This window comes from Leuciscus leuciscus (genome assembly GCF_965113295.1).
Source record: "Leuciscus leuciscus genome assembly, chromosome: 1".
Classification (NCBI taxonomy): domain Eukaryota; kingdom Metazoa; phylum Chordata; class Actinopteri; order Cypriniformes; family Leuciscidae; genus Leuciscus; species Leuciscus leuciscus.
In genome coordinates, this window is record NC_138725.1 from 34,479,022 (window position 1) to 34,506,619 (window position 27,598).

A 27,598-nucleotide genomic window follows, 5' to 3' on the forward strand; every position below is an offset into this window, starting at 1 on the left:
AGCGTCCATCAGCTGCATACAGGACTGGACCAGCACAGACCATCATCATCATCATCATCATCATCATCAGGACCTTCCTGATCGATGTTATTCACTGAGACGAGACACAAGACAAGGAAAGAGTTTGTTATTGAAAGAGCTTTTAATGAAGCTCGACACTGGAGGAGGCAGTTTAGTGCATGAAACATTGATGCCTTCACATGTGGGCTCTTTCTGTGGATGTGAGTGTGTATATACCTCGCTTCAGCGAACACACACGCGGTCAGTTCTTCAGCTCAGCACACTGTAGTTTCAAGCAATGGTCAATCAGTCAATGGCCGATGCTGAATCTAGAGAGTTTAATGAATGCAAGCACAAAATTACTGAAATTAACACAATATATTCATGAAATGCATATTTTATATCATGTTTTTGACTATGTACAGCTGAATCAATAATGTTTCATAGTCTGTTTAAACAGGTTCAACAATGAGATCTCTTTAATATCTCAATAGTTTCTCTTAGTAACGACACTAAATGGAGATCAAACTGAGAGTTTTGGTTATTGCTGAGCCACTTATAGTCATCTGGAAGCCCATTTCTGCTACATAAGAAAGAAAAAAAACTGATTGCTTTGGGAAATCATATTTATGAGATACTAACCCATGATGATTGAGACAAAAAGTAAAAAATTATGACATCTACATTTTGTCTTTTGTATTCATTTAGACTTTTTGTGTCATAATTATGTCTTTTGATCTCAATTTTGATATTCATAAATATATTATTTATACTAAACATAAGACAAAGCCATAATTATAAGACAAAAAGTCTAAATTGTGAGTCAAAATAATGAGATAAGTCATAATTATAAGAGAAAAAAAATGAAATTTTGAGAAACTAAGCTATAATTATACAGTCATGAGATAAAAAGTCGAAAATTATGACAGTCAAAATGATTAGATAAGTTATAATTATCAGAATAAAATTGCAATTTTGAGATAGACATAATTACAAGACAAAGTCATAGTTAAGTAATAAAAGGTTGAAATTATGACATAATTATGAGAAAAACATTTAATTTTGAGATACTAAACCATAATTATAAGACAAAGTCATAATTATAAGATAAAAATATTTTTGAGATACTAAGCCTTAATTATAAGACAAAATCATAATTATGAGATTAGTAATAATTAGATAAAAAAGTTGAAATTATGAGTCAAAATGATAAGTCATAATTATGGGATACATTTTTTATTTGAATTAATTTACATTTTACATTTAAAATTTTGTCTTTTTGTATTAATCTAGACTTTTTATGTCGTTGTTATGTTTATGTCATAATTATGAATTTTGATCTCATAATTTCGATAAATGCCAAAAATGGGCTTCCATGCTCACATGTTTCTCCTCCAGAGTTTCAGATGAGATCTCAAACTGAGCTCAGATTTGCTCAGGATAAAGTCTGCAATCAAAAGTCTCAATCTGATCTCAAACATTTCTCATCAAATGACCTGAGCTGCTCCACATTCATTTCACAGCTCTAGACTCTTACAAGATGTCGATTTACACTTTTTCATGTTTACATTTTTCTTAAGGAATTTTAGAAGAAACATCTGAGACTAAGTTGATATAAACTAAACAACTGAGAAGTGAGATGTGCAACGCCATGTTCACACTGAAGGTGTTTCTCCTTTATATTTGCCCATTTTAAGTACTATTTACAGATCATGAGTTTTCAGACAGCAGGATTATTCCTCAGAGTTCATGTTCTGATGATTATTTATCATTGAAGTCCTGACTGACTCAAACTCTCCCGGGAGAGATTCAGAAAACACAGCTGCACTCGAGAAGGAAACCCGAACCTCACCGTCCCGCTCCGAACATCTGCGCGATATACATTCCTCTGAATTCAATCCCAGGTGTCTCACAATAGCTGGAAAGCTCAGATTCCACTGACGAATACGCCGACTCACACAAGACGCAGATCAAGTTTCATTCAGTGTGTGTTTATGATCTCAAACACAGAAACATCTCTAAAGTCCATAAACACACAGATGGAGATGAAAACTCCCACCTTCCACCATCAGGACCTCCTGGTTTTCAGCCAACGACTCTGCATCAGTGTGGAAGGGCCTGAAAGAAGCCATCACCGGCTACAAGACACCATCCCTATCCCAGCACTGTGGAGAATCAACACCTGGCCGATGACCTGAATGAGTTTAATGCAGGTTTACAGCCAGATCTCACACCCCAGACCCGCTTTGACTGCCTCTCCACACAGCCATCAATACCTCCTTCCTACTGCTTCTCAGCCTGAACTTCAGATCTGCGAGGAGGACGCATGCCAGGTCTTCGGAAAACAGAAGATAAGGAAAGCCAAACATCTGTGGTCATGAAGTCTATTGAGAGACACAACAAGGACATTGCTCTTCTCTCTCTACACAAATGACTGCTCCTCCAAAGACCCCTCTGTCGAGCTCCTGAAGCTTGCAGACGACACCACAGTCATCGATGAGTCTTCTTACAGACAGGAGTTTAAAGAGTCGCAACAACCTGGAGCTGAACACACTCCAAAACAGTGGAGATGATCGAGGACTATCAGAGAAACAGCCCAGCATTATTCCAGCTCAGCATCATGCTTCAGGTTTCTGGGCACGACCATCTCTCAGGATCTGAAGTGGGACAATCACATTTGGGGCTTTCGCATCAGAGGAACCTTTTCATAGTTCCTAAAACTACTGGCGGAAGTTCCCGGATTTTGCCGTGTTCGCACCGCAAGAACTAGGAACTACTTTAGCTCCTACTTCAGAGTCAGTCTAAACCAGCACTATAGGAACTACCTGTGACGTTAGTGTTCGCTGATTGGCCGAACGCACGCGAAACACCAGCACCCGCCATTTTTAAAAAGGCTGTTAAACACACAGATTATAACCTATATATTTACTCCAGAAACTAACTCTACGAACATGGAAAACCGTGATAGATGGACTTCTTAACCTTTACGCTGAGGAGAAAATCCAACGCAACTTTGAGGGGACCGAGTGAGACATGATTGTATTTCTGCTCAGCAACACTGGAGATCAATCACACGGCATATGCTAATACCTTTTCATATACTGTCTACTAGAAAGTAGAAACGTATAACAGTTCTATCTAATAACGTATTAGACATGGAGAATGCGAGCACTGGTTTTTTCAGCGGTCCGCCGTGCCGTCAAAATAAAAGTCACAACAACAAGCGCGGCTTACGTCACTTCAGAGTTCCTACTGGCAGTGCGAATGCAACCAGGAAAATGTTCCTCTGGGAACCATTAGTTCTCGGGGAACCATCCTGGTGGCTAGCTCCTACAACTAAGTTCCCAGAACAACCCAGTGTGAAAGCCTCTATTGACTCCATTGTCAAAAAGGCCCAGCAAAGGTTGTAATTTCTTCGTCAACTGAAAAGCAATGGACTGTAAGGACAGCAGAAAGGATGAATGGTGTGCACCTGCCCAGGACTTGTAGAGGACAACGGGGTTACAGGCGCACCGGGGTAAAAGGCACCTTTGATTTGATTTTCCTCTAAACCACTAGATGGCAGAAAAACTGAAAAACTTGCCGCAGCACTTTCCAAAACATCCGCTTTTCTAGATGCACATGGAAATTTGTCTGATCTTTGACGTGATCGCAGACAGCAACGCAAAGTTGATTCGGCGCTACTTTGACCTAATATTTTATGGTTTTTTTTAAATGCTGTAATTTAAGTAGAGATTATTGAATATATTTTGCAACTGCAAAACAACATTTGGTCCCCACTAGTGATTAATTCAGGGTAAATTTGCATACGAATTCTGCCATGTTTTAAACGTTTGCACTCTTTTCATGGAAAGTCCAAACTATTTATCTTCCTGTTGAAACCAACTAAACATTTTGCTTTTACCGATAAGATGAATTATGATCTAGGAAATATGACCTGGTTCACTCTTAAAAACAAAGGCTCTTCATTGGCATCGATTGTTCCATTAAGAACCTTTAACATCTATGGAATCTTTCCATTCCACAAAAGATTCTTTGAATTAAAAAATGTTCTTCATACTAAGAAACAAAATGGTTATTTTAAGAACTGTTCACTGAAAGGTTATTTGGGGAACCAGAAATGGTTCTTCTATGACATCACTGAAAAAACAACAACAACCACTTCTGGAACCTTTATTTGTAAGAGTGTTTAATATGTTTCTCAAGAGAGGTTTTAATGTTGTCCTCCTGTATAACACTGAACAGATAGAAATGCAGAATGGTAGGGTCTGTTAATAATAGACTAAGTGGACATGCATAATTCATGAATAGAACCCGCAGGTGTTCTGTGATTGACATGTAATTCATGCAAATGCACAACATGACACACCTCAAATCATCACAAGCATTAGTCTTCAGCGCACAGACCATTGTGTTGAAATATTGTGATTTCCCTTCTATAGCTTTTGAAATGCTCTTCAAATAAAACTACTGAATCATGTTTTGGATAATCTAAAAGTGTGTGTGTGTGTGTGTGTGTGTGTGTGTGTGTGTGTGTGTGTGTGTGTGTGTGTGTGTGTGTGTGTGTGTGTGTGTGTGTGTGTGTGTGTGTGTGTGTGTGTGTGTGTGTGTGTGTGTGTGGGTGTGTGTGAGTGAGTGAGTGAGTGAGTGAGTGAGTGAGTGAGTGAGTGAGTGAGTGTGTGTGTGTCTGTGAGAGAGAGAGAGAGAGAGAGAGAGAGAGAGAGAGAGAGAGAGAGAGAGGGAGAGAGAGAGAGAGAGTGTGTGTGTGTGTGTGTGTGTGTGTGTGTGTGTGTGTGTGTGTGTGTGTGTGTGTGTGTGTGTGTGTGTGTGTGTGTGTGTGTGTGTGTGTGTGTGTGTGTGTGTGTGTGTGTGTGTGTGTGTGTGTGTGTGTGTGTGTGTGTGTGTGAGCAGACGCAGGAGTCCATTGTGTTTTTTTTAGTGTCTTTACAACACAAATCCCCCACTTAACTCTCTATTGAAGCAAACAGTGAAATGTGACACCGGGTTTGGTGTCTGAAATCAGACCTTACACAGGTAAATCTTTAAAACATCCAGCAAATATGATGAAATAAAAATCGAAATCTGAAAAATCAAGTGCCGCTTAACTGTCTGTAATAGAGTCTCACCATATAATGTCATGTGATACAGTGTTTTTGCTTACTATAACTGTAGCTATAGCCTATATTAGAAGGCAATGCACAATTTTTAGTACAAAACTCCATATGTAAAAAATGCAATGTTTACATCTTTTCATCTTCTCAAAAGTACATATTATTGTTATAACATACAATCAATGTCTAAAAATAGTTCCTTAAGAGTTTACACACTAATAAAATGGTCAGAATGTCAGTGGATTTTGTTCTTGCTGTAAAAGGCAAAGAGAGCTGGAGTCTCCATCTGCTGGTGATCAAGTACATTACAAGATTGAAATGAAGATTTCATTTTTCAAATATGACATTTAAAAATATTACACAGCTCTGTGTAGAAAATGTACAGTCATCGTAGTATAAACCCCAAGAATATGAACAGCTACATTTTAAAATTATTATGAATTTAGGCATATGAGTAAAAATAACAAAGAAACTTTCTCTTTTTTTACACAAATATAAATTTTAGAAATAGGCTGGTTAAATCTTGAGTTGAATCTATTTTTAAAAGCAATCTGTATGATTAGGCTACTTGTTCAATGCGAAACCATAAAAAAAAAAAAAAATAAAAAAAAAATTGACCTTATTGAATGACTGAAACTGAAATCTTCTCTGTCCTGAAATTAAACGAGTCGCGTGTGATGAAAACTACATTTCCGACAATGCTCTACTAGCACCGCTGCGCGTCATATCCTGGAAATGATACAAAGTTCAAATGTGTTTAGTTTCAGAGAAATTTGGAGACAAATTCATTGGAATGAATGAATAAACAATGACGAACAAGATCAGTGTTTCGTCTTCTCAGCTCGTCTGGAGAGTTTGTAATTTATTCATGTCACTGTTTTTCTCGTTGGCAACTTACGTGCAGGTAAACAAGAGTTTTAACTGCAGATGATCTTTAAATATGAGTCTTGATTAATGTAATTAAGATGGTCAGTTAGTTAATTATCAGATTAACTTCTTGTTTGTGTCAGATAAATGACCCAGATGCCGTTTTGTGGATGGTAAGAATTTCACTTTAACCTAGAAACATGTTAAACTTCTATAAAACAAACAAATGTTTTAATGTGGGTTTTTTCATAATGATTTTGCAGGTTGGTTATGCTATTCCAGCTGGATTATGCTTTTCGATTTGCTGTCATCAACAAATAACAGGTAAACAGTGTTTTCCATTGATCACAGTAAGACGCGATGCTGCCCTCTAGTGCAGTGAAGCAGAAATACATTTCATTGGTCCAAAAAAATAATAATTAGGAAAAAATATTTTATACTCACTTTCAAGTCACCAGAAACACTTTTGATTTTCCTCGGTCAAGATTTAAGTGGTTATTTACTGACAATTTACCTAGTGTAATATGGTGTCACGTGCGCAAACTTCCGGAAAATATTCATGTGAATATATACAATAACAGGTTGAATGTGAGATTTTCGGTAAATGAAAACATCATTTAAGGGGCTGAAAGTGTTGAAGATTCTCCTTCCGTTGTGTGCTTTTCCAGAGTCATTATTATGGAGGAGAATCGCTGATCTGCATGTGCTGATAGCCTCTATGTTTGGACTCATTCTGGGCTGGAAACTTTGTAAGGAGGGAATTACAGACATTTTCCAGCAAGAAGAAGGAAGGTAACAACAGAAAAGGATTTCATTTTTCACTTCATTTGTGTTGGTCTTGAAGTTAAAGTTAATTTCATGTTCACTCTTTCATCATTTGCTCACCCTCATGTCATTAAAAACTTGTATGCGTTTCTTTCTTCTGCTGCGGAACATAAAAGTATGAATGAACGTGGATTTATGAATATAACTTTATGGTGTTTTTCTGCCTATCTATCTACACTATATGGACTAAAAGTATTTTAGTATTTACCAACAGCGACTCTAATGACATTGCATTATAGATACACATTAAAATGGAGCAACTGGGAAAGTTTTCCTCAAGATTTTGGAGTGTTTTTGAGGGAATTTTTGCTCATTCATCCATTAGAGCATTTGTGAGGTCAGGCACTGATATTGGACGTCTGGCTCACAGTCTCCGTCCCAATTCATCCCAAAGCTATTGGATGAGGTAGAGGTCCGGGCCAGTCAAGTTCTTCCACACCAAACTCATCCATCCATGTCTTTATGGGTCTTGCTTTGTGCACTGGAGCACAGTATATGCTGGAATAGAGAAGGACCTTCCCAAACCTTGGCCTTGTCCAGAATGTCTTGGTTGTCTTTCCTTTCACTACCAAACAGAGAATCATTATCCGTCCCACTCCACGAAGCTCCCACCGCACATGTTTTGTGCTGATATTAATGACTATATTACTTTTGAACTCTTAAACGCTGGAATCAGCAGAGCGAAGGATCTATCTATCTATCTATCTATCTATCTATCTATCTATCTATCTATCTATCTATCTATCTATCTATCTATCTATCTATCTATCATCAATTTGGAGCTTGACAGTCATGAAGCTTCTTTAAAAATATCATAAAAGTTGTACAGGTTTGGAACAACAATGATAGTGTTTAAATAAATTAATAATTCACCCGAAAATAAACCTTCATCACGAGTGTAATCTCGTCTCTTAGGGAATGTTGTGGACTCCTGCTGGTGGTTTTCTGGCTTCTGCTGTGCAGACATTCAGGAAGGTACTGTAACCCATCTGATAAAGTTTTATATTTTAATGTTCACAGATGGTGTTTAACACTGTTCTTTTCCTTTATAAGACTGATCTGTGATCTGGTTTCTGTAGTGAATCTTCATGTGTGTGTCCTGCAGGAGTTCTGTCGGCTCGGTGAGGATCTGCACTGCTGTGGGAATCACTGTGTTTCCCTTCATCACGTGGATCTATTACTACATGAACACAGAGCTGAGGAAACACTGGCCTGAACACTGTAACACTGCTCTCTGATCAGCCAGCACAGGACATGAACCACAACACAAACCTGTCCAGACGTGTGGTTTTCTTCACTGCATTCCTCTGTTATTCTGTGGATTATATATTCTAACAGAAAGATGACTCTATGACTTTTCTGAAATCTCTATGACTTTCTTTCTCTGTGAAACACAAAAGATGTTTAGCACAATATTAAAGGTGGTTGTGACACACACATGAGTTTTCAGAAGCAGCTATCAAACTGGATGCATATCTATAAATGTATGCACGTATACTGTTTAGAGATTGTTAAAAACATGTTTATGCATTTTTAGCAAAAAAGAAAAAACATTACCTGAAATAAAAAATAAAATAAAAATGTAATTCAGCTAGTTGCCAAGCCAGCATTTCTAATTTACGGGAAACGCAATATTGAAGTAGTAACTAAAACTTCATACAAACAATATAGACATTAAAAAACAATAACAAAAATATCTCAGGTTCAGCACATCACCTAAATGGGTCTTTAGCGTAGCACTGCAATTGTATTTATTTATTTGTGTTCTTCATTTATTTAATTTTTTTTCAAGGCTTTGGAAATTGAATATAGTTGTTTTTTTTTCTTCTTTGGTGTCTTTATTTTTGTATTATGTACATGAATACACATGCATACTTTTTGGCATTTAACAAAAGCAAATTGTACATTATCTTCACTTTTAGCTAAAAATTTAAATGAAACAGAAAATATAAAAACAAAATCTAACTCAACATAAACACTATAATAGTATCTCAGTGACAATATTGTATTGTACTAAAAACAGTTTTATACTCACTAGATGCAAATGAGTGGAGACTGAAATGAAAGAAGATTCTCAGATCACCAACTGTACACTCGCCATTCACTGGGGAATTAAAATACAAATATTTATTATGAATCATTATCCAAATGCATATATGCAACTATACTCTCTTTATAACAGAAATGATCTCACTTATCTTCAGCATCAGTTCTGTCATCAGTGTAAAAGCACCAACATATCCAAACAAACACACAATGAGACCGTAAACTAATGTAAGTTAACACAATGAAACTGTTGCAGTCATTTATTCATGGGACAACAAAAAAAAACATTGTTTTGCACCATTAACATTTGCAACAAACTTAAATACAATTTATTATAAAATAATAAAATAAATCTCTCTCTCTCTCTATACATATATATATATATACAGTAGAGATCTTGTTGATTTTAATGTGCTATAAACACAATCACAACTCAAAACTTTTGCTCTAGTCCAGCATTTACTGAAAGTAAACTTCAACAATGGCACGTTCTTGGATTTCTGTACATAATATTTACATATTAACCAAGCCGATTCCGTGTTCAGAAACGTGGTCTGCAGGTTAATGAGTAACATACTCAAATAAAGAGCAGAAGGGATAATACTAAGAGCAACTTGAGGAAAACTCCAACCATGAGACATATTCATGCCGTCCATTCCAGCAACTTATCAAGAAAACACTGTACAGTATGAACCCAATATTGTATAAATATAAAATATATAAAATAATTTAAGATTATGTAACCAGACAGCTGACAGTAGTCATTGACTTCCATTGTATTTTTGTCCTATTATGAAAGTCAATGGCTACCGTCTAACCAGCATTCTTCAAAGTATCTTCTTTTGTGTTCAACAGAAGAATAACTCGTACAGGTTTGGTGAGTAAATGATGACAGAATTTTCATTTTTGGGTGAACTATTCCTTTAAGCATAAAGCTTCTGTCTGTCTAGTGTTTGGATTGTAAATTGTGTTTGTGCATCTCTTTACAATAAATACTTGATTTGATATCTGTTTGAAATGCAATGACATTCAGACATTTTAAAGCTGATCCCTTGGCTTGACCCCTGAATGTCTGAGGAGTGGATAAATCTGTTAGATTCACTCATTGCACTGATTGTTGGACACAATCAGGCTGTGTCTCTCTGTCTCCTCCTGTTCTTGAGCCTCTAACATCGGTCTCAACTCAAGTGATTCTGCTGCATTCTGGTTCTGGTTTGATGGGGTGTGTGGCGTTTCATCAGACACGGCCTCATTCTGTGTTCAGGAGGAGACACGAGTTAAACAATATCCACATGACACCTTTCTGCTATAGTATATGAACTTTATTTAAAAGAAAGTTGTTTGCTTATAGATGAAATTACAAACACTTTATTGTGATGCTTTAAATCTGCCATCCCAGAAACCAGTTTCTTAAAATAAAGCTAAAAAGGTAACAAAAACGTGTGAGGCTGAAACACCGTTTCCAACAGCTTTCTGGGCTTTTCCAGAAATCAGAATCAAGTCAGAAGTCAGTCTGACACAAATGATAATAATTTACAGACCATCTGTGAATTAAATTAAATTGATTTCTTCCTCAGTATTTTTGTCTTATTTTCCAGTACAAATATCTAAACATCCTTAAATAAAGATACATTTACTTGAGAAAGAAAAGCACATAAGTGCTGTTTTCTGAAAAATTATCAAAATTAAGTGACTTTACTTAAAAGAAAAAATATCCCTCAACGGGGTCCGAAAAATAATCTTGTTTTACCCTTTGAATTAAGTTTATTTTTCTGACCCCACTGGCAGATCATTTTCCTTGTTTAAGCTTAAACTCAATTCATTTTTGATCACATTTTCAGAAAACAAGAGTAAATTTGCTTCTCCAGTGAATGTATCTTGATTTAAGAATGTTTAGATATTTGTAAAGGAAAACAGGACAAAAATACTGAGGATGAAAATCATTTTTTGGCAGAATAAATACTGAAACTAATTTAGTCCGTTGGTTATCTGTTACTTAGAAACTATTATATAATAATATTATATGAAACTTTATATAAATAAATATATATATATATATATATATATATATATATATATATATATATATATATATATATATATATATATATATATATAAAATGTGTGTGTGTGTGTGTGTGTGTGTGTGTGTGTGTGTGTGTGTGTGTGTGTGTGTGTGTGTGTGTGTGTGTTACTAACCTGAAAACGCTGCTGAAATTTTTTAATGACTGAAAAAAGGAGGAAAATATATTTAGTGGATCAGAGTGAAATTAATCATTCTCAACTAAAGCTCTACTATTATACACCCATCAGACTGTATATAATTGCTGATTCGTGGATTAGCACTAATAATTCACCTACACCTTCAAAAATTACTCCTTTTTGAAGTAGGCGGCTATTTTTGCTTCACCAGTGTTACAAACCATAATGACTGTCTGTTTTCAAACAGGTTTCTCAAATTTCTATTGGTTGTACAGCAAAAATCAATTAAACAGACCCAGTGTCTTTAAAACACCTGATTTACAGCAAATCAAGAAACACAAACTAAAAGATCAGCCGGTTAGATTTCTGTTATTTACACTAGTGGTTTATATAGATAAATAGTTTATACTCACAAGGTTCGAGAATGATTAACAGCAGCACAAATGTGGCAAAGACGCATTCAGAGGAAAAGACAACTTTCCTCAGATCCCCCATCACACGCTCACCATTAACTGTCGAATTAAAAGGCCACAGTAAATATAAAGTTTGATCACTCTAAAGGCCCCGAACTGGTGAGGCGTCACTTCGAACCAAATCAGGCCAAACTAAGTTTGTTTTGTGTTTGTTTGGGGGGTTCGAAACAGCTGCCTGCTCTTTTCCCAATGTCAAATATGGTCGCAAGTTCTGTCGTTACCAATAGGGTTCAATGGAAATTGCAATCATAGTTGGCCAACAATGCTTTTGGAAAACGCACCCTTGGCTAGTAAACGCATTCAAACTACCATTGGTCCTTGGTGATGATTTAATAGGTGGGCGTGGCTCTGAGGCCCCACCTTCTTTGATGTGTAAAGGCCCCGATATACTTCAAGCAAAATTGAAGAACGAACTGATGAGGCGTCATTTCGAACAAAATCAGGCCGAAATTAAGTTCGTTTTGTGTTCGTTCAAAGAGTTCGAAAACGGCTTGCCAAAGCGAACTTTCTAGAAAAGTTTGCTCCGGCTGGTGAACACCTTCAAACTCCCTTCAAACAAATGTAATAGGTGGGTTTGGCTCTAAGGTCTTCTTTCACGTGAAAATATTTTCCGAGTCCGTCAAGGTCAGACATCTGCGAATGAAAACATGGACACACTGGAGAGCTTCTTAATAGTAGAAAATGAAGTTGTAATTCCAATTTTACACTATTTTTTCATGTTTAATACTGTAAAGCTGCTTGTTTTAAAGCAATCTATTGTATAAAGTGCTATATAAATAAACATGACATGACTTTACTGGAGTGCTGAATTGTAGATCTGGTGCAAACATCTCTATGATCAGATCAGATGCTTTCTTAACTGCCGTTTTCTCACTACTATCATTTTTGTTGTGTTTATTTTGTTATTGAGAGGAAAGTGCACATTTATTCATCTAAACATCGTTATCAGAAGTGCCGGCGTTGGATAACAGTATATCGCTGCTCACGTATTTCGAACTTCGTTACCCCAAATCGAAGAACGAAAAAGAACTTTGCAGTGAGTATATCGAGGCCAAACCACACAAACTTCTCTGTTTGTAAAATATGCTTGTTCTGTCATATCTGTGCACTTCCTTTAATATTTCACAAATTCTAGAGAAGCGCCCCTGAAAAAAATTAAGTGTGAAAAAAATCACATTAACATGCTGTGATGTAAGTCTTATAAAATATGGAGATGGTATAACACACATTCAAAAGATGCAGCCGTAAATATTGCCTTCTGTTATTGCAGACTGAACTTTGATTCACTTTATAGTTTTGCTGGGGAAAAGTCTTCCTTTCAGTTTCCAGTAAGATGTCAACTGGCTACGAAAACTCACCCATTTTCATGATCAGCTCGGTCATCAAAGCAAACGAGTTCACTAGAACAACAACCACTGATCCGATAAGGTGCACAATGTGTCTAAAAGGAAGATCTGTGAGGCAGAAATAAATAAATATGAAATAAAAAAGGTTGCAGCCATTTTTAAAAAATGTAATATATAGTACAACAAATAGAAGTTATTAAAATAATCAATACTGTACCCAGGTCATCACCAAATGAGTGTTTGAGGACCACAATTCCCCAGAGAACTTGAAGAAATGCAGCTACGCAGACCCATCCTTCACAATCTACAATTGGAAAAACCATTAACACTTTACAGTATCAACTTTAGTTGGACATTTTAATGTAACTGAGGCCATTATTGTACCTTTTTCTTTTTTCAGCGCTATGAGGTACGAATAGACCATTATTGCATTCACCACTATCATGAAACTTAACCACGTAGCTCTCCTGATCGAGCGCAAACCTGAAAATGATGAAAATGTGAGAACGTTTATTTATTACAATTTAAAATGGCGGAATAATATGATTTCGGATCATCTCAGACCTGACAACAAATGCTCAGTAAACAACTCATAGCCTACTCTTATTCAACAGCAAGTCATTTAAAACCATTAAAGGCAGTGCTATCCATAACATTGATGGATTGTCACTGATTTATCTATGATCAGTTATTGATGCAGTTGAAACACGATTCATCAAATACTTACATTCCAGTTTTTCCACGCATGCATCTTTCCAGTTATATCTGGTCAAAGTTAGGAACAGTGGAAAAACTCCAACAACAAAAAGTGCTGTAAACGAGAAAAAGGAAAAGAAAAATGCATGATGTTCCTAAAGACACTGGGCTTTAGAAATTAAAAGTTAACTTAAGTATTCTTTAGTAGTGAGCTGCTTAGCCTTGAGAAAATTAAAACTAAATACAGCTTTTACCTTTTATTCATTTTCCCTGATTGTGATATTTTATAGCAATAAACGGGTATAAATTAAGCTATCATTTAGTAGGCTAGTTTAGGCACATCTAAAACATCTCACCTCCACTGGCAGCTCCAAAAGCGTAGAAAAGGAAGATGAGTTGTAATGGAGGAAGAACATCATGGCCGATATCAGACACGAGGTCTAACACAGCACGCATGCGGCCATCTTTATTTCTTATCAGCTCAGCCGATACTGTATCAACAGAATAGGAGGATTAATAACATCTCATTCAAAATAATCATGTACAAACAGTAAGATATCAGGTACTGAGAAATACACTGGGATAAATCATATAATTTGAGGTTGAATTAAAAAATCCTCAATAAGAATAACCCAGCAATGAAGTAACCTCCTGAAATAAGTTACAAAAACAGCTTATTCTGTTGTGTTGAAGTATATTAATGATTTGCATTTAAGCCATTTGCACTCAGTGAGCATAAATAATTATTCATAAACAAAAAAGCAGAATCAGGTGGTCAATGTAGGATGTATAATGCTGAGATTTAAAGTGATATGATACAGAAATACTTACAGAAAACGATGTTCGTGATGCATATCAGGATCATTATTGCAAAGAGGATTGTTATCAGGACTCGATCAGATTGTTCATAACTCAGACTTTTTTTCCAGAAAGACTGAAAAAGAACTAAGACAAAGAAAGAGTGATCTGAACTTACATTGAAACTGTTTCGAGTTTTGTTAATGAGAGTATTAATATCACTATGATAATATTATGTGCCGTCTAATATTCAAATTTGCCTACCTGAATAAACAACGTTTGTAAAGAGGGAATATTGTAGATGAACAATGCAGTGTATAGCTGTTTTACGATTGCCTGCAAAACAGAAAAGGTCTTAAACTACAACTCAGACCAACTACAAAATGTATAATGTATGCAAACAAAGAAAAACACTTTAAATAGAAAATAGAAATAAACCGTTTTAGAAACATTTATTTTCTGTTCTCTTGCACATTTACTGACAAAGAGCTGCTCTGGAAATTCTGAATATCATCAAATGAACTCATTTGAGCATCTCAAAGGCAGAGGATATTTACACTAGATGAAAATAGCAGTATTTTCTTTGCACTGAGTGTAAATAGTCTTTAGTTGCTATTCATACTTAGTGTAAAGAGTGGCAGACACTATTTGCACCTTCGTCTATTGTAGTACATTATAAAATAGTATGAATTAATAACATATAATGACATACTAAGTCCAAATTATGACAGAAAGTCGTAGTAACGTCGAAATTATGACTTCTCATAATAAAGTAAATTTAGACTTTTTATGTCATAACTTAAGATTAGTAGTTCATACTTTTTATTTATGTCATAGTTTCGACTTTATTTCAGAAGTATGACTTTTTATCTCATAATTATGACTTAGTATGTCATAATGATGACTTTTAAAGACATCATATTGACTTTCATTTGACAATTATTAAAACTTGTATCATAATTAAAATTTTTGGGGGGCAGTATTAATAGCAGTATTTTTATTAATTTTTTGCAATAAGTGTAAATAGTAGTTAGAAGCTATTTATACTTATAAATGGTGGCAGGTACAATTTACTCTTCAGTTCTGTTATACATTAAATGGTAGTGATGCACGATATATCGGCCACCATATCGGTATCAGCTGATATATGTTCATTTTTAATGTTACCGTAATCAGCCTGATAAGAAAATTTGGCCGATGTACAGTATTTAAATGCGATAAATAATGTATTATTTTCTTCAGCTGAGACACTTCCGATGTGCACTGTTCTTCATGATGGATCTGAATTGCTTGAAATATAATTGGAATCACTTTGAAAAGGAAAATACAGTAAAGTGCAACATGTGCAGCGCAAGTCTGTCATATAGGCTACATACAATTATAATGAGAATATTATAATTGTGTGTTTGTGACATGGAATTTAATAGTGAGACTTTTGTTTTTGTAATCAGGCTCTCAAAAATTATATACATTTTTTGATTTTGATTTATCTGCCAATATATCGGTTTCCGGCTTTCAAGCATAAAGAATTATCGGTTATCGGTATCGCCTATAATTTTATATCGGTGCATCCCTAATAAATGTTATGCAATGATAACATAGTGTGTAAATGATTATATTTATTAAAATTATTAAATGGATGCGACAATAAAGCCCTACCTACACCTAGCCCTTACCGATAAACAATTTACACACGTTAGACACTATTTTTTTAATTGAAAATAAATGCCTTTCTGATCTGATATGTGATGGGAAAAGGGAGTAGAGCGAGTTCAGCAAAGGCGGATTCGAACTCGGGTCGATTTGCGGCAAAACTTACTGCCACGCGCCTCACCTGTACACTATTGCTACTGTTGACAATCCAGCATCAGTAACATGTGAGTTACTGTAAATAGCCTCTGCCAACAAGGTGGTACATTTGCACTTACTGTAAATAGATACTCTGTTTTTTTACCAGAGCATTTTTTTTCCTTATGTGCCGAAAATGGGCTTCCATAGTTAGACGATGGGAAAAGGGAGAAGAATGAGTTCGGTAAAAGGCGGATTTAAACTCAGAAAAACGTCAAAAGCTAACACCGGTCTTACTCCCGACGGCACTGATCCTGTTATCTGTAATTTTGTCAGCCAATCAGACATTGGTGGGCGGGGTTAGTGTAAATTGCCTCTGCCGAACTAAAAATTATTTAAAATGGACAAACCTGGGAAATGTTCTGAATGTGGAGACACCCATAACAGCAGAAGGGGCCTCAGAAAATAATGAGCACAACACGCAACAGTCTCACTCAGAAATCCTTAGAAAAAAAACAAAAAACAAAACAGAAGATCTAATTGTGACGACATCCCGTGGTTCTGTTTTACTCTGTTCTACAAAACTATGAACGGACCACATTTACAATTTAAAACAAAACTAAGATGACATGACTTAATGCTAGCTTCCTCATCTGTTGTATTATAATTATTACCAGTGCAATACTCACCTTCAATGACACCCCAGAACCAGAAGGCAAAAAACATAATAAGGTTTGGTACAAAAACTGAAGAGATCTGAAGATACAGGGCCGCATCTAGAGAGAAGTACACATTCAATAACTCAATTTCAGCAGAAATGCTTGATTATTTAAATAATTATTTACCATATATTAGTGCAATTCAGTTATACTTTCATATAAATTACCTACTAACAAATAAACAAGAAAATGTTTTTGTGCAAACATACTTGTCTTTTGTAATCTGTGGAATGTATGCCATAGAAATGACAGCAGCAGTGCAGATCCAGATGCAATGGTACAGAGAATGAACACAATTATGTGTAAAACAGAGAAACCTGTGAAACAGAGATAAAACTAAATTACTGCAGGGTCATAATTACACGTTTCACCTGAGATTTAGAGCCAAAAGTGACTTTAGAAAGGTGTATTCACTATTTCATTTTTTACACATTAGGTACATCTATTAGTTAAATCTGCTGACTTTAGTAATCCTTGTTGCATTATATAACAATTGTTGAAAAAGCACGTTTCATGTTTTTCCCCCCAAAAGTTTGCATGCATGCAATTAAAGAAATTTCTTCATTTTTTAATGACCCATATGGTTTGGTCCCAGGTCCCGGAAGTCAAAAGACAACGAGCGCAGCGCTGAAAAGGGGCGGAGCTACATAAGGTCTATAGCAGTGTTCTTCAACCCCAACACTGCACGTTTTCTTTGTCTCCCTAATCAAACACACCTGATTCAATTCATCAGCTCATTATCACAAGTGTGAAAATATGGTTAGCTTGTGCAATACTTATTTTTCTTCTTCCTCAAAGTGATACTGTCAACCAGTGGTGGTTGAAGGCACAGAAAATTGCTCATCTGACTCGGACACAGCACTCATCAGCATATTCTGTCCATCCTCCCTGCTCATGTGCCTTTTCCACCACATTAACACCAAAACAAAAGCACACGGTTTATCTGTCAATGAGATGCGTGTGAAAGTTGCACTAGAAACAGTTGGCGCTCTTCTTTCAGAATCACTTTTAGTCCAATTAACTTTTGAATTTGACAAGAATATATTCATAAATTAACTAACCAAGATGGACAAATGTGCGAAAAAGATATTCATTAATTCATAATACAGAATGTAAAACGTGTCACATGTGCAAATGGTAATGTTTACGACCATCTTGTAAAACATTACCAATCGCAGAATGTATTCTTCCTATGCATGTGTCATGAAATGCATTTAATATTTTGGCTTTCCTCATTATTTATGCTAGTATTTCTTCAGACAAAAACATTAAAAGCCCACTTAAGGGCATCAAAAGAGCAAAACATCTGTAGGCTTGACATGGGTTTAGTGTGGGTTTGCCTTTGCCCACACCGTCCCACAGAAAACCCACACCTGCCCACAACAGGCATGTTTGCTGGGTTAGATGGTGAATTACAGAGGATTTCTGAGAGTGCGCTGTAAACTGTTACAACTGATGGAAAAACAGAAAACTTTTTATGCGTTTTGGCCGTTTATTTTCACGACAACTGTGTTTTGGGGGCCTGAAAAGGTAAACTTTTGAAATCGGGTTTCAAAGTACACGTTTTTGTACACGATACCGGTGTTGTCTCCATGTAAACGATGAAAACGTGAATTTGTGAAAATAGTGACGTCACGCGCATGTGTGTTACGTGCTCAGTCTATAGGCGCGTAGTTTCTTTACAAAGTGACATCGCCATCTACTGGACTGGCATTAATAATACAGCGTTTTAGTCGTCTTCGTGGATCCACGTGAACGAGGATCGTTTTGACAACATTGTCGTCTGTTCGCGAAAAACACAAAGGAAAATATTTTCTGTTTTTACTATATCATTGTCATGTAAACATACCCCGAGTTAAGGACCTATCAGCCTGTGCCATTAAGAGTTTCATGACAAAAACAAAAAAATTTAGCAGGCGAAAAGTTGGTTGTTTTAATACAGAATGACCACTGTGATGTTTTAAAAGTGAACAAATTTGGACAGCTCTTAAAAGTGTAAAGCTTAACGACACTAATTGGATGCATATAACTAATCACAGTGCATGACAGTTTCTCAGACTGTACAAAGCCTATTTTTTTTAACAAAACTTATAACAGCCGTTATACTTATAACAGCTTATATTGTTACAAATCTTGTATAATTAAATTTGATTAATTTGTATCAGTGTAGGCTGTTATTTGCTCACCCAGTTGCTCCAGTACTACAGTCGCATTGGATGAAAAATTTCCAGCAATCATGTGACAGATGTAAACCCCTTTATCCTCGGTCCTGACACTCTTTAGACTGAGAGAGAAGTTTCCTTTGCAGATTTCATCAGTGAAGAACTCAACTCTGTCTCTGTATCGCTCATCTACTGGTAGAGTTTTATTCTTTTCAAAAACCAGGATGTCTTCATCTTCATCCATCTTCCTCCATGAGACCCGTTCAATGTGTTCAGGTGGGATGTGAGAGTGTACAGAGCAGTTCAGAGTGACGTCTTCACCCACAAACGCAGATACGGGATCATCTGATCCTGATACACTCAGATACTCTGAAAGAACATAAAATATCAAAACACACAATAAAGTGAAATTCATTTCAAAATGTTGGCCAGAGATTTTCACTCACCAACTGCTTTAATTTGCACCAGGGTTTCATCAGATTCCTGCTCAGTGTAAACTTTACATCTGTAAAAACCCTTATCTTCAGCTCTCACGTTTTCCAGACAGAGGGAGAAGTTTCCATGTTTGATTTGATCAGTGAAGAAATGAGCTCTGTCATGATAATCCTGATACTGGGCGTCTGGTCGACTCTCATAATCTTGGTACACATGCACAAGTGAATTGATATCTGTTCGTATCCAAATCATCTTCAGTCCTTTCAAAGGTAAGGGTTCATCAACATAACAGGGCAAAACCACTGAAGATCCCATAGCAACAACCAGAGGACCAGAGGGACCTTTCACTAAAAACCCTAAAAACAACCCAAAAAAAACAACAACAACATTCAGATGAGTGAGATGAAGGAATGGTTATGAAGTCCCCATATTTCGATAGGCTATGTTCCGCGATACATGCTGTATTTGGCAAACGTATACAGTAGCCTACCTGTTTTGTAAAAAGTTTTAATTGTACAAGTGTATAGCATAAATAAGTACACGTAAATGGATAAACTTACCGTCACAGATCATAAATAGTGCTGCCGCGAGCATGCATTTATGTAAGTGCATGTTCAAACACAAAATCACGCAAAAAACTTAAGTTGTGAATGAACAACCAAGTTATTGTTACAGACGTTGTGTGAAGGAGCAGCCGCACGTCGGTCGATATGTGCTTTCACTTTCGCTCCAAACAAAGTTTTAAAGAGTTCATTCACTTCCTGTTCTGCGAGGGAGTGGACATCGAAGGAAGAGTGCAAGCAAAGAATAGTGTGATGAAATGTGATCATATAAAGATAAAAACAAACAAGACATAGGCATAGGCATAGATTTAGCTTCAGAAACTCGAGCAAGAATGTTAGCATACATATCTGCAGGTAGCTATAGTTAGCTGGGAACATGCATAAACACAGGCCAATAAACAATGTACCGGTAGTCGATATCGTTAGATTTAGCCGAAACCAATGCTACTAAACTGAACTTATAAAGCAAACTCATTTTCAGTTGAAATCAAGTGCAAGTCAAGTCAAGTCACCTTCATTACAATATAGATTGTTTCAAAGCAGCTTCGTAATTTGTTTCAAATTACAGTAGCCTACACTGTTAACCCTTGCTGTAAAAAAAGCCGTAATTCAGACAGTATCATACCATTTTCCATTAAAACAGTAATATACCCTAGAAAACAAAAATAGCCTACAGGAATATACTGTAAATGAACAGTGCTCCAAATCGACACTCAGAGGCTGTTTTCCCAATCACACCCTATACCCTCATTCACTATTCCCTACATTAGTTCACTAATATAGTCCACTTGACAGAGTGAATGAAAAGAAGAGAGTGAATTGAGAAACTGATGAACACCTGATAAGCAGAATCACTGAAGGACAGAGAAACAAGAACAGAAAAAAGAGAAACACAAGAACTACAACTGACTTCCAGTAACACTGAGTGTGAAACCAGTTTACAAACCAGTTTATGATTATTTCTTTCATACATGTACAAAAGTTATTGTTGAGAATTAACAGAGATTTAGTTAATAATAAAATTTGTTGTCACCATAATGGAGATCAGTATTTGCTTTAGTTGGTCTCTTGTCCCTGGACTTCTTACCTTTCATTTCTCTCTGACTGCTGTAACAGTGAGTTTATAAAACACATTTGATATGGCAAGAAAAAGTCAAGAGATAGTTGATCAGGTGTTTTTGTTCTTTTGTGATGATGTCACAATCATCTTGGACTATCTGATTTTCAGATTTTTCCTGTATTAATTGAAATTATGGGTATGTCATTTTTAGCATAAATCTGTGTATCTACAAAATGAATTTAATATTTCTATAATCAGGTCTTCTGAAAAGTAACAATCATATAGTTCATTCAATTTTATTTTACTCCTAATTGGTTCAGACACACAGATATCCACAATCAGCATATGAATCTCAACAATGGTGAAAACTGTCATGTCGCAATGCATGCTGGGATCCAGGATAATATAAAACTCCCAGCATGCACTGCTGCATGAATAATAATTAAAAAAAAGAAATATTGCCACCATTGTTGAGATTAATGTGCTAAATTGTGCTATCTCTGTGTTTCTAAAATATAGTGTAGCTCTGTTTTTTTTTGGTTTATGCATGATGTGTTAAAAAAATTAGTCATAGTAATTTATTGCTGTAGTTTCACAGTTATGCTAATGTAACACTTTTGATCGAGGATAAAACTCTGAATGAATAAGAATTAATTCCTTAGTGAATGAACAGGCAATATGATGATTTTGTCATCATAAGCATTACAACCACAATCATTCATAAACTGTGTGTGCGCACAAATGTGACTTGCAAAAACACAGCTCAAGCAGCAAAAGAAAAATGAATGTTGTAGCATCAGCATCCCAACTAAAGCAAGCACTGATCTCTATAATGGTAACTTCAAACAAACATTTTCAATAACAATTTCTGTATGACAGAAACAAAGTCATACTGGTTAATAATAAGTGTAATAATGTGTAATGGCTGGAAGTCAGTCGTAGTTATTGTGTTTCTCTATTTTCTGTTCTTGTGTTTCTCTTTCCTTCAGTGATTCTGCTTATTAACAGCAGGTGTTCATCACTAATGCTCAACAATCACTTACATATTCCCTTAATTATCTCACTGCAACACTGTCTCAATGTTACTTTTTACTCTTTGTAGTGTGGATTTCCCTGTGGGGTTGAAAGGGTTAACAGTGTAAGATAAAAAGACACACCCACAAAATGTATTTTAACAGTAATAAACTGTAAGTTATGAAACAGGTTTATACTGGCAACACTGTTGCCAGTAGTTTACTGTAAAATTTCGTTTTTTGGGTCACCATTGTGCAGAAGAGTAGAGCCTGTGCTTCAGTCCAGGAGAAGATCTACAAATATTGATGAAATGCTGCATGTTGCTTTATTTAACAGGCGGTGACTGTGTAGTTGCTGGTCCAGTGGAAATCTCTTTATTTACAAAAGTTTTGTTGTGGTTTCAAATGAAATAAGTTCACAGTAATACTTTGCTCACGTTATTAATGCATTATACATTTTAGTTTAATGCATGTAAATGACAGTTGGTCAATTTAAGGTTTCTGCAAGTGAAATTAGTTAACTCGAGTTTTAGTGCATTTTACAGTAACATACTGTAGATTACAGTAAAGAACTGCACAATTAACAGTAAATTACTGGCAACAGTGTTGCCAGTATTTTACTGTAAAAAAAACCGGTAAGGTCTAACAGTGTAGGTATAATATATGAATATATGAAAATATATGAATGCCAGATCTGATGCCGCTTTCTGTGTATGCACTGGAAAGATGGATTTTCCTTTAATGATTTAATTTGACTGGTGTTGCGTCCCAGGGCGTATGCATTTGTGTTTTATAATGTGTAAGTGTCACTCATTGATTTATTGAGTGTGTGTGCTGCCAATGGACCCAACGGCCTGCTGGGAGTTGTAGTTTTGTTGTATGGTTTGTCCAATTTCCTGTGCTCCTCCCTGTCCTCATCTAGGTGATGGGACCTACCAGCTGTTCCTCATCAATGGCAAGAGGATCCAGTATTCAAGCAGAGCCGGAGAGAGAGAGACCGGGAGAGAGTTCTTCTCCCAAGAGCCTGAGACTGGGAGAGAGTTCTTCTCCCAAGAGCCCGAGACTGTTGTGTTACCAGACTTGGAGTGTTGCTCTTGTTGGTGTATGTGAAGCTTAAATGTGTTGTTACGGCTGTAGTGGCAGCTTTGATGTGTTAAGCTTAAACCGAGGTCAACTTAAATGTCTTGTGGCTGTAGTGTACAGCTTTGAATTGCTTGCCCGTTGTTGAGTGTTGGAGCAGTAGGGAGTGGGTGCCATTTTTCTTTTCTCCTGTTTGTTTTTTTTTTTTGTTTTTTTTTTTTGTTAGTTAGGAAGTAAGGTAAGAGTTGTGTTGTTTATTGTTGTAGGTTAATTAGGTTGTCCTTCTACCGGCTAGTGATCTTTTGTTTGTTTTGGCTTTACCTGCTCCTGAAGAACACGCTTCATTTCTTTTTCTTTTGGAGCTGTTTGTTTAGGATTCTTTTTGCACTGTGTTTATCACTTATTGTAAATAAATGTATTGGAAATCTTACTTTGTGTATTGTGTGCTGGGACTCAGTATAGGTTCACTTTTCTTTGTCGCTGTTCATTTTTTGCTTTAAAGTGACTTTCCCTTTTGCCCCTAGAACATGAATTGGGAACATAACACTGGTAACAGTGGGCATTGTGTAATTATTCTTATAGAATGTAGTCTTTTCTCTCTCTCTCTCTGTTTTGCATGCGTGGTCATAATCATTATTGTTGTTATTATTATTCTATATATATTTTTTGCCTCTGTCACAGTGTATTCAGTGTATACTGTTCATAGGCAACACCAATAGGTGTCATGTGACACAAAATAAACATATGACCACTGTTGTACAGTATCCATTACTTGGACTATTTAAATGTAGTATTAAAAAAAAAAAAAAGCCAAAAAGATCGTCGCGCTGCGATGGGAGTATGCCCAGCCAGATCTGCCGATCCGTCTAGCGATCAATGGGTGAGTTCCTGCCTGTCCGCACTCAACGACAATAGTGAATGGCGCTCGGCAGCGTTTTATACCACAGACTGGACCTGTCTTTCACTTCGACGGTAACTAAAAAAAAATTCAAGCTGCGATTTTTTACGATGGAGATCCTCGCGCGATCGAGTGTAGATTGTGTTGAACACGATAAGAACAAAAAATTCTGCGTTTATTCCTTAAAACAGTCGGCATTTCCCACATTGCTTCTGCTCTGCAGCTGCTATTGGCGCACGTCACTGTCATTAAGCGCCTCCTATTGGCGTAGGTAATGTTTACCTCACGATGATCAAGTATGTAAGGCGAACGGAACGAAACAGTCAAATGAACAATAAATTAACATGGTGAGTAACATTTTATAAACAATATTGTCAATATTGTTTGTTTTCCCTCTATTTTGCTGACTAGAATTTCAAAATAAAGCCCTACCAGAGTCTCAATGCAACAACAGAAAGCGATTGAACCCTGAATTTTGTGAACAGTTACATAATCCTATATAATTATAAATTCAATTGTTATAAGACTTTACAATATTACTGTTTGTTGTTGTATTTTTTTCAAAACTTGAAACTTGTGTGTGTGTGTGTGTGTGTGTGTGTGTGTGTGTGTGTGTGTGTGTGTGTGTGTGTGTGTGTGTGTGTGTGTGTGTGTGTGTGTGTGTGTGTGTGTGTGTGTGTCAGTTGGATTTTTTAATGTTTTTGAAATAAGTCTCATGCGCTCCCCCAGCCTGCATTTATTTGATTAAAATATAGTAGCCTAGGCTATAAACTACAGTATTGTGATCTATTATTTTTATATTTTATAATATATTATAATTGTAACGATCTCATAGCTTTATTTATGCAATTGTAAATACAGTGAGAATCAGAATCAGAATCAGAAAGAGCTTTATTGCCAAGTATGCTTGCGCATACGAGGAATTTGTCTTGGTGACAGTAGCTTCCAGTACACATACAATATAAAGTGACAAGACAAGTGACAAGTAACATAGGTATAATATATGAATATATGAAAATATATGAATGCCAGATCTGATGCCGCTTTCTGTGTATGCACTGGAAAGATGGATTTTCCTTTAATGATTTAATTTGACTGGTGTTGCGTCCCAGGGCGTATGCATTTGTGTTTTATAATGTGTAAGTGTCACTCATTGATTTATTGAGTGTGTGTGCTGCCAATGGACCCAACGGCCTGCTGGGAGTTGTAGTTTTGTTGTATGGTTTGTCCAATTTCCTGTGCTCCTCCCTGTCCTCATCTAATATATCAAAAACGATGGTGTCTGAATAATTTTTGTTTTGACTGTATTGGCTGGTATAAGCAGAGCCCTTTGTGTCTACAATCTACCAGCAGCATTATTGATCATATTTGGGGGAGTTTTGTATTTAAAGTATGTAAAGTTTGAGTAAAAGTCTTTTTTTCCCCCCAGTACAAATACATAAACCAATCACGATACATTTATAAGCAAAATCCTCTGCCAATGGGATCAGAAAAACAATTCAAAGGGAAAACAAGATGATTTTTCTTCTTCTTAAGCATAAACTACCTTCATTTTGATCAGTTTCTCAGAAAACAAGACTACTTATCTTTCACATCTCTTGATTTAAGAAGAAAACAAGACAAAGAGCAACACTTTCTGCAGTTTATCGTGGGCTGATACGAGCCGAACGTGAAGTCCTCCTCGTCCATCAGAGAGGCTGCAGACGGCAGGACCAGCGGTTAGTGCTCCTTTATACATTCCAATCATTTATTGATCACATTTATGCATTTGGCGGAGGCTTTAATGCAAAGTGACTTGTATTGCACTCATGTTCACAATCAATGAGTTCATGCATTCAAAAAACTGTTTAAGCTGTGATATGAATGATCTATAACTTCAATGAAATTGCAATTTGTCATTGTCATTGAATCATTGTCTCTTGAGTGATCTGTGGCTCTGGAGTCGAGATCCTGACCTCTTCCCGTCGAGCTCTTCTCCGGTGGTTTCTCCGTCTGTGGCGTGTCCTTCTTCTCTCCCGTCACGGGTCTCTCAAGCAGACGAGGAGACGTCCCTCGGCCCAAGATCTCGTCCAGTTTGGTGCGAGCTCTCAGAGGAGGATCACTGGTGAGGAAGACAGAGACACTGACATCACAGACGCTTGCTTCTCAGTTCACACAGTCACAAACAGCAGAGAAGTAGGAGCAGTGTGTACTTCTACACAGCAAAAACTCCAGTGTTAAATTAACACTCCTGGGAGTATATATGAGACCACACTTGTAGAGTGTAAAGTGTTAAAATATGAGTGTTAAATTAACACTCAAGAGTGTTAAAGTTAATGAGCTCATTAAGTGATTCATTGAGTGATGATTGAGCATTATTGAAGACACCTGATGTTAACAAGCAGAATCACTGAAGGAGAAAATCACAAATTGTAAGCCACCGTTATGGTGATTATTGTTTGCTTTAGTTGGGCTCTTGACCCTTATATTATTAATTTTAGATATTGTTTGGCTGTTGTATCTGAGTTATAACTGCCAGATGAACAAAGGAAAAAAGTGATCTGATGGTGTGAAACGTGAAGAATGGGTTCTCAGTGGTTTTTCTCACAGAGGTTCGTGTTAAAGCGTTGATGTGATACCTTCATCATCAGGAGGAGGAAGAGGAGGATCAACACCCCCACCTTCATCATCTGAACCACATGCAGCAGAAAATGGAGCAAATGGAGAACATCAAAACCCTCATGAAGCCTGTTAACCCTGTCAGACAGTCGTGGTTTCTGCTCTTACCCAGAAAGCTGAACTTCTTGTAAGCTCTCGCTGTGGAGGCCGGAGCCGAACTGGGCTTTTTCACCGTTTCTTCTGTAAAAACACATGAAACACTTTAAAAACAGTCGCATCATTTGTTCAAATCTCACTGTAAGGAAACATACCTGTGGTTTTGCTCTTATCTCCTCCTTTCACTTCTTTCCTCTGGACCGGAGCTGAGCTCGGCTTCTTCTTCGAGCTGAACAGATCCGCATCCATGTCATCTATGTCCTGGAATGAACAAAACCGGAGTGAGGTCACACGTTTGATGATGTCACAGCTCATATTTCAGCCAGTCAGAAAGCAGCTTGGTTTACCTTCATGCTGTCCAGCAGAGCGGCAGGATCGGCCTCAGAAACATCAGAGACCTGAGACACAAATACACACAAACACTGAGGAAATGCCCAATAGAAGAGATCAAGAGTCTTTATAGAAGAGACGGAAGAGTTTAGACGCTCTGTTGCAGGGTTATTATCAATAACTACAACTAAAGCCGTTTTTTTTTTTTTTTACTTGAAATAAAAATAAACTTAAACTAAAATAATTTAACAAACTTTTTTTTTCAGTTTCCAAAGCAATATTTCTCGTTGTTTAGTTCAACGTGAAAAAAACTAAACCTGAAATAAAAATACATAAAATTATGTAGACATATAAAAAAAAACTAATGAATGTAATAAAAAGGCCCAAATACACAACAAAATCTCTAAAACATTAAAACGAAAATGGAAAATA

General features: G+C 36.4%; 2 protein-coding genes across 2 annotated transcripts; one reads left to right on the forward strand and one right to left on the reverse strand.

The window, feature by feature from the left end:
- Nucleotides 1-5,848: 5,848 nt before the first annotated feature.
- On the forward strand, nt 5,849-8,240 carry LOC309478097 (transmembrane protein 220-like). The gene is made up of 6 exons (XM_082141560.1): nt 5,849-6,015; nt 6,122-6,151; nt 6,242-6,302; nt 6,647-6,770; nt 7,719-7,778; nt 7,909-8,240. Exons 1-6 carry the CDS (start codon nt 5,920-5,922, stop codon nt 8,039-8,041), a joined length of 504 nt encoding a protein of 167 aa, XP_081997686.1. The 5' UTR covers nt 5,849-5,919; the 3' UTR covers nt 8,042-8,240.
- Nucleotides 8,241-9,094: 854 nt separating this feature from the next.
- Nucleotides 9,095-20,175, reverse strand: LOC309477592 (uncharacterized protein). Its single transcript, XM_082140871.1, has 16 exons — nt 20,029-20,175; nt 19,480-19,824; nt 19,058-19,402; nt 17,081-17,188; nt 16,842-16,928; nt 16,563-16,655; nt 14,629-14,700; nt 14,398-14,511; nt 13,923-14,057; nt 13,598-13,681; nt 13,255-13,353; nt 13,088-13,174; nt 12,883-12,978; nt 11,465-11,563; nt 11,049-11,077; nt 9,095-10,103 (listed from the first exon to the last, which is right to left on the reverse strand). The coding sequence occupies exons 1-16, from the start codon at nt 20,078-20,080 to the stop codon at nt 9,948-9,950; spliced, it is 2,001 nt and encodes a 666-aa protein (XP_081996997.1). The 5' UTR covers nt 20,081-20,175; the 3' UTR covers nt 9,095-9,947.
- Between the last annotated feature and the right edge of the window lie 7,423 nt (nt 20,176-27,598).

Coding starts and splice junctions, on each gene's coding strand:
- LOC309478097 (XM_082141560.1), top strand. CDS start 5,920: ATGACGAACAAGATCAGTGTTTCGTCTTCTCAGCTCGTCTGGAGAGTT. Junction 6,152..6,241: donor CAGATGCCGTTTTGTGGATG/GTAAGAATTTCA, acceptor ATGATTTTGCAG/GTTGGTTATGCTATTCCAGC. Junction 6,771..7,718: donor TTCCAGCAAGAAGAAGGAAG/GTAACAACAGAA, acceptor CTCGTCTCTTAG/GGAATGTTGTGGACTCCTGC.
- LOC309477592 (XM_082140871.1), bottom strand. CDS start 20,080: ATGCACTTACATAAATGCATGCTCGCGGCAGCACTATTTATGATCTGT. Junction 14,512..14,628: donor TACAAACGTTGTTTATTCAG/GTAGGCAAATTT, acceptor TCTTTGTCTTAG/TTCTTTTTCAGTCTTTCTGG. Junction 13,354..13,597: donor ATGCGTGGAAAAACTGGAAT/GTAAGTATTTGA, acceptor CATCATTTTCAG/GTTTGCGCTCGATCAGGAGA.